The 16476-nt window shown below is 42.2% G+C and overlaps 1 protein-coding gene across 1 annotated transcript in view; it reads left to right on the plus strand.

Moving 5' to 3' along the window:
• The window catches only part of GLIS1 (GLIS family zinc finger 1), a 199842-nt gene that overhangs the window by 160993 nt on the left and 22373 nt on the right, over positions 1-16476 (plus strand). The window contains exons 4-7 of the mRNA XM_062581279.1: positions 473-634; positions 4053-4163; positions 7969-8101; positions 15569-15719. Of these exons, the coding sequence (XP_062437263.1) occupies positions 473-634; positions 4053-4163; positions 7969-8101; positions 15569-15719 (557 nt within the window). The remainder of the gene's footprint in view (positions 1-472; positions 635-4052; positions 4164-7968; positions 8102-15568; positions 15720-16476) is intronic.

The raw sequence follows: 16476 nt of genomic DNA on the forward strand, positions 1-16476 counted from the left end.
GGATCAGGTCTTCCTGTAATAGTCTGTATTCATCTGCCCCAGTGTATAGTGTTTCAGCCATCCGAAACCAGGTTCTTCCCTGCCACAAATAGCTTCTCTTGGTCTCTGTAGCATCATATTGTTCCAGCCCACAGCAGTTCTTGCCAATTAGAATCTAAGAGGACTCATCAGAACACTTGTTCTTTCTTTAAATTTTCTTTACTGACACCATGCCTTTAAATGCTCAGTACTTCAGACAGGAACGTGTGAGATATTTATAACTCATGTGTTATTATTGAGCTGCACACCATGTCTTCAGTGACAGATTAAATGAACACCACAAAATGTTGTGTTTCGTCCATAAATTTCAACAGATGTTTGAATGTTGGTTGATTTATTACATGTCTGATTTGGATCTTACACTGTTCTCATTGTGGCTGCACATGGTTTATTTAGCAGTGCTTTACAACAATTTTTTTATGGCTTTTTTCAGTTTGAAGGATGCAACAAGGCATTTTCTAGGCTTGAGAACCTTAAGATTCACCTCCGGAGTCACACCGGGGAGAAGCCGTACCTGTGTCAGCATCCTGGTTGCCAGAAAGCTTTCAGCAACTCCAGTGACCGGGCAAAGCATCAGCGAACACACCTGGATACTGTAAGCACGATTCCATACTGGGAGTTGCACTGAGTTTTCCAATGGTCCTTGTGCATGATCTGTTCTCACACTGGAGTAGGACTTTTTTTTTCATTTTCATGAGGAGGTTTCAGAAAACTCAGCTGTAAGCAATGGTTCTTTATTTTCAGTTTTATGTGCTTTGAGAAATGAAAAAAAAGGCTTGATCACGGAAAAGCCCGTTCTGCCGTCTTACTCATGCTGAGGAATAACTTACTCAGGAGTTAGTTACTCACAAACTCTCTCATCGTAACCAGGCCAGTGAGAGGAGGTACCTGGAGAATAAGGTATAGTGTGAGTGAAAGTGGAGTCATTGCTGCTGTACTAAATATGTCACTGTCTTGCTTCCTACCATGTGTTGCTTCAGTAAAATCTGATCTGAATGAATGCAACAACAGTTCAGACATCTAAAGGAAGGGAAAAGCCTCTCAGTTTTGGACACAATTCTGTAAAGATAAAAATACATCCATATTATAATTCTATATAATTTAAGTAGACCCCCTTCAGAATTACCTGTAAGAACCAAATCCATTTCTTACATACAGTTGGCAGATTTTCTGGCTCAACTTCACAAGTCTTTTCACTTCCCATACAGAGAAGATAGGAGCCTCTCTAGTGTGTCAGGCTCTGATAAAATTAAGTCACCATGTTATGGGGAAAGAAAGTAAGTAGACAACTGTGTAGACCAGTTAAGTCCTCAGCATAAAGCTTGTAAAGAATAACAGTCAGACTTGTTCCTTTGTCTTTTCCAAAGAGGTGAATATATATGGCTTAACATTTGGCCAAGTGTTTATGGGGCAGAACTTTTGAGTTTAATTGATATTTACTTTTTAAGCAGTTACACATTTCAGACAGTGCAGCATTAAGGAATGTCTAATGTACATTATGCCTTGCAAAAACAAACAAGTAAGAGAAGCGAGTCAGTCACATTTTCCAAACCAAAGCACACTTACAATAACAATGTTTTATTTATTTGAAAGTCAACCTGAGATATTTGAATTTGTAATTAGTTCTAAAATGCGTCTCTTTTGAAACTGAATATGCTAAATTGTGTGCACAGTTTTGAAATTTAACTGCTTGAATTTAATAGATTCATTTTTATAAGTGAGATTCACAGATGGAATGCCATTTATTAAACTTTTTGAAAGATAATTCAGTATGTTTAACAAACTAAGCAAAAACTCTTATATCTGTTGATCTGTGCATTATTGAAAACAAATCTCTTAACTTTCTTCTTTTCTTCTCCTTTTCTCTCTGTCTTTAATATCTGAAATGCTCATAAATCAGCAAAAAGGTACAGTAATCATTTTCTACTAACTTCCTTAAATATCTAAAAGTATCATCCACGCTGTTCTGTTGCAGGTTATTTAAAACTGTTTCTGTAGCCCCACACCATAGTAACTGGCTTCCACTTACCTGTTTAATTAAAAGACCTATGATGTATTGTGTGCTTTAAAATGTGAATACAAAAAATAACAGGGAACTACAGGATGGTGTTGCTGTAGAGACTGCACGTTGCATTAGCTCAGCGAACGAGATCACTGCCTGGAATGTCAAAGCAAATAGCCATGAACCCTTTCAAAGGTAGTTTCCCTATTGCTAATTAAAGGTACCAATGATGAGAAAAATACTTTGCCACTTTTTCTGCTAAGGGACTTCTTAAAGATTTCCATGGTCTTTTCTCAGGTGTCAGTTCTCTGTGAGTTCCAGATACTCTCCATAAATCTGCTTTGCCCTGTAACTTGCTGGGTAGGTGCTGTGCTAGCCTGCAAGGCCGTGAATTGGTGAATGATTCTATTATTCCTTAGAAATTTCCTGCTGGCTGGACAGAGCAGCAATACTTACCCTCTGGAGGTGCTTACAAAGAACAGGGGTTTATATAGATTGCTTCTTTCTTAGTGAGTGCATTTGGAATTGGTTTTAAAGATTCTTTATGTAGGTCAGTCCATCGTTTATCTTCTCTGAAAAGAGAATCTGTAAATAATTTCAGAAACCTACTGGTGTATGGTAGTTTAATTGAATCTCTACTAAATCATCTGGAAATAGGCCTTTCTCCTAGGTAAAAGCAGAACAAGGGGAAGGTATCTGTCCTTGCGGTATAAAGGGCATGTCATCGCTCCTCCAGGCATAGAGCAACTAGTGTAAAGGGCCTCACAGTCACTTGTCACAACACTGGTGATTTTTTTGCTTTTGTGTTCCCTGTTTCTGAAACCAAGGGAGTTAAGGAAAGTGACACTGAGGTCTTGACGTACCAGTTTTCTAGCTACGGGAAGGCACTAAAGAGACTTACCAGTCCAAGTGAGAAGACTAAGATAGTGTTGACAGATGAGAGGAAAGAAAAAAAGAGAAAAAGAAATGTTCAGCTCAGCTTTAAGGCTTAGTGAGATTTGACATGCAGCACTATTTTGTTACCATTTGAATCAATGGTTATTTAATAACTAGTGCCAGGGTCCCTTTGTTCAACTTGGTAATTACACATTCACGTGGGGGTTGTACCGTAGCACAGAGATGGCGTTTCATTTTTTGGCAATGGGCATAATTAAGAGAAGAACAAGGCTTTCAATTATTTGGGCTCCAGAACCAGCAGTTAAATTGGACTGTCCTATTTATTTACTTTCATATGGGAGAAATGCAGTGGAATGACTCACCCAGACAAGGATGGTTTTCCCCAGGAGCAAGTGCTCGTATTGCGCCACGTAGAAGCGGCAAGCTCTGATGGATGCCAAAAGCAGCTGGAAAGGTCTCCCCAACAAGACTAACAATACCACATTTTTTTTCTTTGTATTGATTTGCTTGGATGTTAATGTTTGATGCATTTTTTTTGGTTAGGAGTTGTAAAAAGAAAGGCATTGTTCCTATTATTTAAAACAGGAACAAGATATGAAGGAAACCAAATGTGTTCAGTGCTTCATTTTGCTCTGCTGCATATGGAACATAGTTTTTGTAAAACAAGTGGTAAATCAGAATTAGAAACCAGGCCTTTTCTATTTATAATTATCCTGAGTGATATCAGAATCATTTTGTATATTGTAAATGCTAGAAAAAACTTTATGTTCTCAAAATTCATTTAATTGCATCTCATTAGCATTTGATTCAGCTCTGTAATCAGTAGCCTAAAGCACCAGAGCACAGAGATGTCAGGTGCTTTTAGCGCTTTCATGGAGTGCAAAATTGGAGCTGTCAGTACTGTTCTTCTGTTTGCACCATATCTGGCTTGTGTACATAGAGAGAGGGGCTTGCAAGTCTGGAAGCGGCAGGGAGAACAAACAGCTCGGGCTTAGCACTGTGTTTCACAGAAATGGCTTCAGCGCTCTGTGTGCTGGTGGCTCAGTGCAGCCTTCATATGTGGAAAGTAGATGCAGATGAAGATGAAATCTTTTCCCTGTCCACACGTTTACAGAAACCATACGCCTGTCAGATTCCTGGCTGCTCCAAACGCTACACTGACCCCAGCTCTCTACGCAAACATGTGAAAGCTCATTCAGCCAAAGAACAGCAGGTGCGTAAGAAGGTAAGACCCACAAGGCAAGGAGTGACACATCTCCACATCTCCTTGATATGGTTATTTTAAATTTACCATCAGTTTACATATTTTGAAATCACTTTCTCGGCAGGGTTGCTAGAAGAAAACTCAAGATGAACCAGTTTTCCTGCTGAGTTTTAATCACTTTTGTTAACCAACTCACGTTGTATTTCTGTGCTTTTAATGCCACAGGCGTGTAATTTCACTATGCCTCAGACTTTTACTCCAAGCATTTCTTTCTTGTTCATCTTTATACACAAGCTCACACTCTGCTCTCATTCACATACAATGTCTGTATGTTTAGCCTCTGCATAGTCACATAGTAAATACATGCTAGCAGATCATTTAAAACAGAAGCAAAACTAAGAATAGTATGGAAATTTTGGGTTTTAGTAGGCAAGAATGAAAATCTCCCACTTCTCTCTGGATTACTACAACTGTATTTTAAATGCATTTCTAAATAATTTCAAACCCAAACAAACAATTATTTGTTCACTAGTATTAGATCCAAAGAAGTAGTTTTAAATGGCTCCTATGGGCTAATTCTTTATTAAATGGGGGTGCTTAAAGGCACCAACCCAGGATCAGAGCCTTGTTTATTACTCATTTTTACACACAGTGTGTAAAAAGATGACTGAGATCCCACAAAACTGGTCAATGGTGGCCAGACCATGTACATACCTGAGGCCCAAGAAGGGAAGAGAATACTACCCATAGCAAGCAGTTACAATTAGTTCAATAAGCAGCAATGGTGTCTTCCCTCAGCCACCTTGCCCCTGCCAAGAGCATCATGGATGAGACAGCAAGGCATGTTTAAAGGATGGAGGACAGCAGAAATGACAGCATGGCAAGATAGAGCTAGGGAGCAGCTAGTTTGGAAAAATGTCAAAGGTAAGCACTAGAAGCACTGCAGAGTGAAGAGAAGAACGTATGGAGAGAGGAGACAGTAGCAGAACAAAGACGGTCTTAGCTGCAGAATCCAAGATGAGCCATAGAGGAGTGAGATGAGTGTCAAAAAGGCCTGTATTTCCTGTCTGAGTATATCTGTGATGAATTCATGCTGATTTGTCCCTGTGTCAGCCAGGCCCTCTGTCTTACACTCCTCTCCTGCTGCTGCTGATCAGCATGAGATGTATCCCCTGTCAGTCTCCACTTGGTTAAATTCATCACTCTGAAGTGTTGGTCTCCTTTCCCAGGACAGGTTATCTAACTCCCAGTCTGCCTGTAACTCTTCTCTGCACCAGCTGCAGGCTGGGTAACTGTTTCTAGAACTTCAGTGTCCAGAGTTGTGCACCCTATTGGAGAGGAAGTCAAGAAACACTCACTATATGCTTATCTTCATGCCTGCCCATGCCTAGTACATATCCAAGTGTTCACAGGATCGAGTACATTATTTATGCAGATGCCAGATCCTGGCAGAGCTTCTATTTAGCAATAAGGAACTGGAAGGGATCACCCAGTTTGCCAGCCTAGTTTTGTATTATCAAGTAATGTGATTACAGCATAGGTCTCTACTTCAGAAGATTCCACCAAATGTCTTCTGCACGTCCTTCCTACACCATGTGTTGCAAAACACTTCCCAAGAGCTGAGAGCAACCTTTAGGTTTCAGTGAGAGTGAGACCAAAAGCTAAAACTGTACTAGGCCACAGGAAGAGGTTAACTGTATCACCCAGTGTCTTTTGCTATACCCTTATATTTGGGACAAGCAGGATTTTATTATATGAAATTCTCAGCTGATCCTGGAGAGCAACCATGCCCCATTCCAAAGGAGGGAACTTTTGTCTTTCTTTCCTATGCTTACTGACATACCTCTTGGAGGAAGGAATGAGAGATTTATTTCATAACACCAAATATGAGTATCATTTGTTCAGCTCTGCGCACTGATGAATGCTTTAGCATGTTAACATCCTCTGGGTCTGGACAAAGAAGCAGTCTCCACTGTTATACCCCATCTCCATCTGAGGCCAATTTCCAGTTTTACAGAGGAAGGTGGGAAAAAACCCTAAATCCAAACTTGTATTAGGAGGCAAAAAGTACTTCCTGGATAACCAGTGGGAGGCCTGAAGGTAGAATCAATACAGGGTGAATGCAATATACACAAGTCAGAAGCCTGAGCTGCTTGGATATACCAGGACATCAAATATCCAGGCTTTCATATCTCTTAATCTCCTAGGTTCAGGAATTTTCCTACTAACATATACAAACCCTCACATAGACTTATCAAGTCCATCTTAAAATAACATTGGTTCATAGTCTCCCACACTTACTTGGTACATCATTCTAAATCTGTGCTCCTCCAGTGGTCAGAAATCATCTTTAAATTTCCTGTCTCATTTGTGCATGATAAGTTGATGAATATTTGATCCTGTGTCTTTTTTCCTTTAACTTAATAGGCCTCTGAAAAGAGTAGCAGATTTAAAGTGCATTTTGATCAGACTCTATTAAAAGCAACCAAAATGAATCTGATTCATAAAGAAATAATAAAACAAATATTTCACTTAATATTACAGGAAAAGAAAACCCCTTTCACAACTAAGTAAAACTCAGTGTTATTGAAACAGTGACAGTCTACTTTGGCTTTCAGGTTTAGGAAAAAAGGGGAAAAGACTGTTTACATTCACTTGGTCATTTTTGGTTATGACTCTGCGCAAGCAGCCGTCTGTTGGTATCGGCTTCCCTGGAGTTCTGAGTGGAAGTGGCTTAGCCAAGGAAAAAAATGAATAGGCGGCTCTGCCCACATGTCTCAGCTGAGACATGCTACCAAGATGTGCCATCTTTGATATAAAATAAAAAGCTCTGAACTGAGACTTGCATCAAAAGAGCCCTGAATAGTCTATACCTTAGAAAAAGCCTGCAGTGGTAATGTTTGGTTGTTCTCAAAGGCTTTAAAAAAAACAAAATAAGAGAAAGTTAGCTGTTAATTTAGTAGTAGTTTAAGTTTAATTGGCTGCAGATGCACTTTGAGATCCAAATGTTAGATGTTTATCTTGAACAAACAAATGGCTGTATAGCAGAATTCTAAATAGGTTTGCCTGGACCTTTTATTTAGAATAACCAAACCCAGGGGAGATTGGTATGTAAAACTGTAAACTTTAAGACAATAACTATTTATTAATGGCTATAGAATATGATGGCTGTTTGTGTAATGTGAGCACCGTATTATGACAAAAGCTTGGCAACATCAGCATGTTTGAAAGAGAATTAGAAATGCTTTTCTTTCTTAATTCTCGTCTCCTGCTGTTTTTAATATGATCGACATTGTGGTTTTCAAGAGTCTGCTTCAGACACTTTTGCCAGAGCTTTAATTTACATGGAGAACAGCTGACATATCAGTGATAGCTCTTACACATTACTGACAGCACATTATTCCACCAGTTCTAATCTGATAAGCACAAACGCTTTTCTTCCCCTATCAAATGTCTTTCCAAGTGTCACAGTTAGAACATGATGCAATCTTTTTGCCACAGAACCCAAGAAACTACTGAAAGCCTAAAAATATGCAGATAAATTACTCAGTAAGGTTTGAAGAAACACAGGGTACATTATATTCTGAAGCAAACTGTTGTTGATTTAAGATTAGCACACTTAAATTGTGTGCTTAAGAAAACCAAAATTATCTCTAATTAGAAATACTAAGTAATAGATACATTCTTAATTACATTAAGTTCCTAAGAATGACATTTCCTTCCTTCCTTCTATACATAATCTTTAGTCAAATAAGACATATTAATTTAATTAGAAGTTGTTTGGTTTACTTTGAAATAAAATGTTTGTTTTATCCTCTTCTTATAGCTAAATTCATGTACTGATATCGAACAAGATGTACTAAGTGAATGCTTAGCTATACAACAGCTCCACACATCTTCACAGCACATTTTGGATGGGAAATGTGGTAGATCTGTAGGTCATCATGATTTAATTACAGGTAAGAATATTTCTAATAAGTATCGTGCTAAATGTGTTATGTAATACATTTTGTCTGAAGAGAAAAAGCTGCATGTGTTGCTTTCTGCTGAAACTAAGACCTAGATTGAGCACTCCTAAAACTCAGCTGAGCTCCCAAGTCAGGGATGTAGCAATCTTAGGCTCTTTGGTTGGCCAACAGAGAGAGACAGGAGCTTCCACAGGCTGTCAGCCCAGCTATCATCATCTGCCTCGCTCTGTGAAGGCACCTACATCCCTCCAATGTTTCTAGAGATTGGAGTGGAGAACCTTTCACTTAGCTGTTTTAGCTCTGGATAGTCTTTTTTCATGTAGCTATTCAGTCCTTTTTGGAATTTTTAAACCTTCTTGGCTGCAGTAACATCATGTATCAGTGAGTTCCACACATTTTCTGAAAAAATATTTTCCTGTACTAATTTTGCATGTGCAACTTTCTTCTCACTGAACATCATCTGAATATGCATATAGACTCTTACTTGATTTGCTTTGGTGGAATGTCCATACCTTTGGAGAGCCATTCCTGTTACTGCCTTGAAACCCCTCTATCTCTGTAACATCGATTTTGAGACGAGATAACCAGCGCTATGCACAGAATTCCAGATGAGGCCATTCACCTGACTTATAAGCTGTCATTGTAGTATTTTCTTGTGTCATTCTCTTTCATGTTCCAGATGCATCCCAATATGCTGCTTGCTTTTTGATGGCAGCTGCGTATTAGAAATGGGATAGATTTACTGCAACATTATACACCTAACACTTTGTATGGTCTGGAGAGTCTCCAGACAAAAGATGTCATGAACATTAATTGAATGTTTTCATTCCGTAATTGCTTAGACAGTGAGGCATACTAAGCTCAGTTATGGGCAGACTATTCCTGGTCTTGGGAGAGGAATGGGGAGTCTGCTATACTCTTGATTTGCCTGGGAGCTGAGGACAGTTTGCAGTCTTTGGATTGCAGAGCAGAGCCAAGGTGAGGCACCAAAAGGCGGGGATGCCATTTTTGAAAACATTACTTTTGAACTTGGTCTTTATTTAGAAAACTTTCAGTGATAATTAAAATCCAAAATCATTCTTAAAATGATTTCGCTTAGAGCCAAGTTGGTCTGTCTTGATTTGAAATGCACTTTGTACTGTTTCAATTCCACTGTGGAAGACCTTCACCTTGCTATTACTAAATGTGTTTTTAAATTGATTTAGTAACTTGACACAAGCTTTCCAGACAAACCCTAGCTTGTTTCTGTTGAGGCTTAGAGAAAACCAATGGTGAACTGGGATTAGAAAACAAGAATGTTGAGGGCTAGTTCCACTGTTACTGATATATTTTGCTTTGTAAGAGCAAATTACTAAATTACTAAAGCAGGAATCTCCTGCTTTTTTCCTCAATCCAAATCTTAAAAGAAACAAACAGAAAGTTCATCCAGATTGACATTTCCTATTCCCCTTTCTAGTTTAAATTATACTAAAATGTAGGACCTTAAGCAGTGAACAGAATGTAGTAGGAAAGGGAAATTACTCATCAGTCTAACATCATGGTGCTGAGAGTCTGTGCTCACTTTAGATGTGGTTTCTCAGAAAGCCAGAGAGGCTTGAAGGGGTTATTTCAGCCCTGTGGCTCTGTCATCTGCACGCTTCAGGTCTGGGAGGACAACGATGTGGCCTCTGCTCTCAGCCTGTGGCCGTCTGGCATGGCTGAAGCACGGCTTGGCCTCCTGCATCCATGCAGGACTGCAAAGACCAATGACATTTCCCTCACAACAGGCTGCAGTTAATAACCTTAGGAATAGCCTCAAATTTCAAGTGGTCACAGTAAAACAGGCAAAAAGTTACTATCTCACAGATAAACAGACCACCCCTGACCTCTCAGTGTCAGTTCTGAGAACCTCCTGTGGAGTTACAGATCCTATCTATCAATAATACCAGCTTGTCTCCAATATTATTTCTTTGCTGATTGTATCAATCCATCACCAGGATATTGTAAAAAAAAAAATCTAGTAAATCTTCCCCCAAACTTCCATCAGGTCACCCCATATGAGACCCCGTCACATGTACAGTATGAGAGGGAGCCAGGGGAAATAAATCGAGATTTGATTGTTTTACAGTGGAACAGGAGTTGCTTTGTATTATGCATAGTGCAATTCCACAGGCAAAACTGTTCCTCTGTCGTTATTTAGAGCATCGAAGTTAAAGTGCTGCTTCTTACACAGTTAAAATATAAGGACATTCCTGCTGCCATCTATAGTTTGCAGTGATCATGTTTGCACTTCCAGATAAGCAAGGGTGGAGAAGAAATATCTATTACACTCTCTATATAGACTACCACATGGATAAATACAGTATATTATGCCTTTTTGATTCCATTCGAGCATATGAAAATTTTCATAGTTTGTTTTTTTTTTCCCCCTTTCCCCCTTTTCTTCTCCCCCCCCCCCCAAAAAAAAAAAAAAAAAAAAACCACATTAAAACCACATTATTAATGTGTAGAGCTCTGGGCTTTAGGGATCACTTGGATTCCTGGAGAGTTTCAGTTTTGTCTTTCTCCCAGTTAAAGCACATTTTAAACATGTCAGGGATAAAAGCCAATCATAGAAAAATGAAATATTTAAAAAAACTCCCATCCCTTGTGTCCAACTTCAAAGCAGGCTTGTGCTTAGGAATGAGTAAGACAGTGAGCAAAAGGAATGTTCTGCCATCAGAGAGGAACCCATTGGAGGTTGCTTAGATCTTCATCCTTTTTCCCTTCTCCGAACTAAATTGCTTCATGGCTGCACACTCGACTCTGTCTGTATCTGTGCCTGAGAACTCACGTCACTCTCCCGGCAACAGAGGTATCTCCATTTAGGTATCTCCACTCAGGCATTTTCTCTGTTTCATTATTGTTTTTCTGGTCTCTCTTGGCATAAAGCTTAAAAAAAAAAAAAAAAAAAGAAAGAAAAAGAAAAGCCCCTGCTAGTCCCAGATGCTCAGAGCGCTGTTTTGGCAACAGATGTTAAGGTTAAAGGCCAAGCCATTTAAAATATTGATTGATGATCTGTATTTACAAGCTGAGATGGTCAATGTGTAAAGAGGCCCAAGGTGCACAATCCTGAGCTGAGTTGCACTTGCAGGAGCAGTCATTTATAACAGCTCCAGAGGCTTGTGTGTTACTTCAGGCACCAATAATATTATAGCTCACTACTGGGGGAAAAAAAAGGACAAGAAAATGAAAAAGAAGAGAAATTTTAAATGTATTGAAAAAACGAAATCTTGGTCCGTTCTGGGAGACAAGGTGGATGGGATAGCAATGAGAGCAGCACTGGGGTGTCACGTATTGTCGTGGCGGAAACAGCCTGCAGGTTCGTCCGCTCTCTCGGTCACATACTAAGACAATCCCTACCCCAAAACCGCTTTCCCTGGATTATTTTCCAATAGCAGAAGGATACAACTTGTACCTCAAGCTGTGTTTTTCCAAGTGAGGCTGGAACAGCAACTGCAGAGGTTGTCGGAGGTTACTGGGTTCCCTCTTCAGGGCACTGCGCTGATGAAGCCGCCTCTCCCTCCAGCAAAGGGAACGCAGCATTTAACTCCCTCTGAGCAGCTCTCGCCGCTGTTGCGGCTTGGCGGCAGGGAGCACGTCGCGCGCCCTGCACAGCGCCAGGCGTTCCTTTCGGCGAGGGAAAGCGGGTACCTCTTGGACGAGGCAGTTCTCTCCTCCTTTCCTGATAAACTGCTGCTGGAAAGATTTTCTTTGGAAAGCACACTGTCAGATAGTCACAGGATCAGATGACAGCAAGTCCAAACTTTTAGTTTCTTGATTTTAGCATGATAATACGTGTAATGCTTATGTGCAGAGAAAGGTCTGTCCCCTAGAAGGAAGTAATGTTCTCTTGGAGTGACCTTGTTTTGCACCATGTAAAAGAAAAAATAACTTTTAACTTTAAATAAGTACCAATTAGGTTTTCAGTGACTCAACAGAAATGACTAATGTCTCACTGCAGACCCGCATGACATCTAGTAAATCCGCCTGCTGTTGTGCACCACATGGCCCTCGCAGTGCTCCTAATTGCCGGCAGGCGCCCGTGCGAGCAGCGTCAGCGAGCAGCGGGGTTGGCGCGGTGTCTGCCTTGGCTCGTGTTTCGGCTTTCTTGCCATCCAGAAGCTTTGGGGCGGGTGCGGCCCGGCTCCGCGGGGAGGGCCGTGCGGGCTCCCCGCCTCGCGCCGGGGCCCGGGAGCGCGCATCGCTACGGCTGCTGGGAAAGCCGCCGCGCGGCTCCTCTCGCCAGCCCGTGTCGGAGGGCCGCGCGCTTTGCACGTCAGGCCTCGGGCCGTGGTCTCGTCCCCTTCAGGAGCCGACTTGCGTAACCCCTTTGCTTGCCTCTCTGTCCACATGTGCCCCCTTCCCCCCCTGCATTTCTTCTTTAAATCTGTTAGCCAAGTTCAACCGCAGTTGACAAACGCCTCGGAGATAATTGCCTCCTGACGAGCTGCGCGAGTGCTGGCAGCCGGCGAGCAGCGAGCAGCCCCAGGCCGAGCGCTGCCGCCGAGGCAGAGGCAGGCAGGGCTCAGCTGCTGCGCAGGCCGCTTGGCAGCAGAGAGCACGCGCGGAGCGCCGCGTTTGTCACAGGGTCACGGAGGATTCGGGGACAGCTGGCTTGATTCCGACGTGCTTCAGCCCCTGTTGCCTTGCCCACGCGTGTGCTCTGCGCAGGGGCCGTTTCCAGGGAAGGTGTGTTCAGGGAAGGTGTGATCAGTAAAAAGATGGATAAACACTGAAGTGGACAGAAGAAGCCCTGCCTTAACTGGGAGGTGAGGACCGCAGCTAGCTGTCGTTGAATCCCAAGAGTGGGTGATGGGTGACCACTCTAGTGGTTCCACATCTTGGTAAACTTCAGTGTGTAGTGATCCTGGTTGGGATGATAGATGCTGGTGGTGTTGACTCCGGGTTAATTTTATTTTATAACGGGTCAGTACTGACTGCATGGAACCAGGCAGGACAAGGCTGCAGAATAAATGGATGCATGAGGGCATTTTTCTGCATTTTCCTACTTCTCTTGAGGGCATGCAGATTGTGATTTTTATCCTCACTGGCTTTCATTTAATGAAATAAAAGCAATAATCTGAATGGGAACTGGGAATCAGATACTGTGCTGCTGCAGTCAGTGACAGAGAGCACTGTCTTCTTCATCCACCCCAAGCAAAGACTCAAAACTATGCTCAACAACTGATACAGTAAGGGAGTCTCTGGGGTGGCCCCTTAAACATTCATGAACTGTCTTAGAGTGGGATTGTAAGATACAATATTTGAGTGTATTTACCGGCCACTGCACTTCTCAAACTGTATCTTTTGAGGGGTTTTTTGAGCTTTTTGAGTCAGTTATCAGCAAGGGCCAGTAATAGTCTGATAACCCGAGGAAGCACAAATATCTTTCTTTAGATTCAGTGGTTTCCTCCAGGCTGTGTCGCCAATGTACCTGGGCAGTGTGTGGTAGGAGATACAGATAAAAGTGTGAACTGATGCTGTACAGTCAAGGTCCGGTTGGCATTTGACTCACCTTCCAAGCCTGCCAATGTATGTATGAATAGCAAGGATTTTGGGGAAGTGGAAATTATTGCATTATTAAACAGGCTGAAACCACCAGAAGAATAACAACATTCTCACAAAATGCCTCCTAGCTACTACCTTACCATTATCAGAAGAGGCTTTGACGAATAAATCCTAGTGTCACCTGGGCACATCTGACTTCTTCAAGTCCCTTCTGTCTGGCTTTCAGAGCAGAAAGCAAGTTGGTGTGCCTGGCTGGCTGACAAACGTTCGGTTTAGCAGGAGACAAGAACGATGAGTTTTTGTTCTTTTAGACCTGTCAGCAGCTGAGGACTCAGTGTTTATAAGAGGTTTTTGACTCATCTGAAGCCCCTGACAAAGGTGGCTGGACTCTTGCCTTAGTGGTTCCGTTCTTCAAACGGAAACATGCTGACGCTCAGCAGCGGCTCATCCTCCCTGAGGGCTGCTGCACATTCTCTGTGGCTCCACATGCTCATGCGGCATTCTGCTTGTCGCGTGTCACTGAGGCATTTGGGAGGACCGTCATCCTGAGCCCTCGCAGTGACGTTAGACAAGGCAAAGCGTAGCTCTCCCTCTGCTCTCTGTTCTCCTGAGAGCATGGCTCTGCACTCGGTGCGGGAGGAAAGGTGAATCCTACAGCAGGAGTGGAGGCAAAGAAACTAGGCCTCAGAGGGCATGTGATCTAGTCTGCTGTAGCTGGACACTGTGGGAGCTGACAAACTTCATTTCCCTCCTCACCTCTGAGAGTATAATGTCAGTGGGTGCCCTGGTCCTCCGCAGCATACAAATTCCCTGGGAGGAATCTGCTGATCCATAACTCTGGGACGTGAGTTGCAGGTAAGCTTGCTACAAGAGGAGGAGGTTGGCAGAGAAGCTGAGAAAAGAAGATCCAGACTCTTCCAAGAATTGCACTTTGTAGGAGCCAGTCCTACTTTTTGTAAGAGGATTATAAGAAAAAAGCTTAATCCCCGTATCTTAATCCAACAGTCCTGGATTTACCTAACTCAACGGAGTACGTGTTTGAGGACATGACAGACACTTGACTGCTGGTGTCTGGCTGCCGTGAGCAGAGGAGAGTAACCAGAGTCCTTCAGTACCTCTATGCACTAGTAAACTTTTCGGTTTCTTGGTCACATTGACAATACCGCCTCAGTCCTCTTCACATGTAATTTGTTGGGATTTTATTTGCATCAAGATGTGAGTTTTAATTCGTCCAGGATGTCCAGGACCACACTAGTTGACTGTCACTCCCAAATTAAAAAGCTTGAAGTGAATAACAACAACAACAAAAAAGCACTGCAAGTTCTCACAGAGAAGCCTGATGAGGCAGGGTGAGAGTCCTGCTAAGTGCTGCCAGCTCTCAGGAGGAGAGCTTGCAGCTCTGCAGTCACAGCGGGAAGGAGGCAGAACGCCTAACGGGGTTGTAGGGGAGACAACTGTCAAAATACCATGACAGTTCTGAGTGCCATCACAAGCACAGACACATTCTCTAACCTACCAGTCCTCTGAGGAGGTGTTTGCAGGCTCCTGGATCTGGAAATAATATAGAGCAGCTTGTCCTACATCCACCTCTCACCTTCCGCCTGTGGATGGAAGGATTTCAGGTCTCCACAGCACCAAGGAAGCTGAAACACTCCAGACCAGAGCGCTGAGCATCTGTTTTCTCCCTCCCTGTGTCTCAGTGGCAGCTCCATGTAGCTTTCACCTATGTAAAAATGTGAAAAAGTCTTAATGATCTTCATGGGCTACTCCAGGGATGTCACAAGAAGAGGATGAAGATCCCTCCTTGGTAGTATGACTCCCCTGGCAAAAGTGCTACTGTGGGGGGCTGGGTAGGGAAGAGACTGTCGGGATTGGATGCTCCTTTCTTTGCTTATTTTAGTTTGCAAAATGATGCTTGTTTGTTCACAGGCGTGTACAGTGGTCCCAGCACTAACCACAACGGTCCCTCACCAGGTGTACTGCCGCCTCCTCATGACGTCCCTTCAAGGCACCATCCGCTTGACTCCACCCTCGCCAGCCCACATCACCATCAGTCACCACTGGAGAGTGCCAGGGAAGGGTAGGTTTGTGAAACATGCTTGGCCTGTCTGGTATGATGATGAACGATTGTTTATTTTACTTTGCATGGATGCTGTGTGATTAAAAAGCACTGACCCAAACTGAGCAATTTTTGTTGTTTTATAATCATTGAATAAGTTAGGTTGGAAAGAACCTCAGAAGGTCGCCTCATCCAACCACCGCTGAAAGCAGGGCAAACTTAGTCATTATTGTCAGGTTGCTCACAGCCTTGACCTTGTCTTAAAAAAAGTACATTGAGTTATTTTCTCATAGAGTGCAATTGCATTTGGGTTTTATAATTTCTTTATTAATTCTTCACTGATGACTTCTCATAGGTTTGGTATGTGGAGAGGACTTTCTCAGCTAAAATGAGAAATCCACCAAGGAGTCAGAAGTCAGACTCACTGAAAAAGGGTGGCGTTTGCCACCTTTGTATGTAAGACTTACGTTGTGGGAGAGTGGCAGACTCTCTGTCTTGCTTTATTAGGATTTTCTGTAATATACCTCTGCAGCAAGTATTCACCAGTAAGAGTCTAATCCGTGACTCATATATTATCACATTAATTGTATAAACTACATTAAGAAATTTGTACAGTGTTTGACATTTATATAGCACCATTTGTTCAAGGATCTCAAAACATTTTCTGAACAGTAAAGAATCTTCATAAGCCACAAAATTCTGCTCTGGTAAGTTTTTGTGGTGCCTACACTCAAGCAAATTAAACATCAAATTTATATTAAACATTTTACTTTCCCAG

Source organism: Rhea pennata, chromosome 8 (genome assembly GCF_028389875.1).
Source record: "Rhea pennata isolate bPtePen1 chromosome 8, bPtePen1.pri, whole genome shotgun sequence".
In the NCBI taxonomy this organism is placed as follows: domain Eukaryota; kingdom Metazoa; phylum Chordata; class Aves; order Rheiformes; family Rheidae; genus Rhea; species Rhea pennata.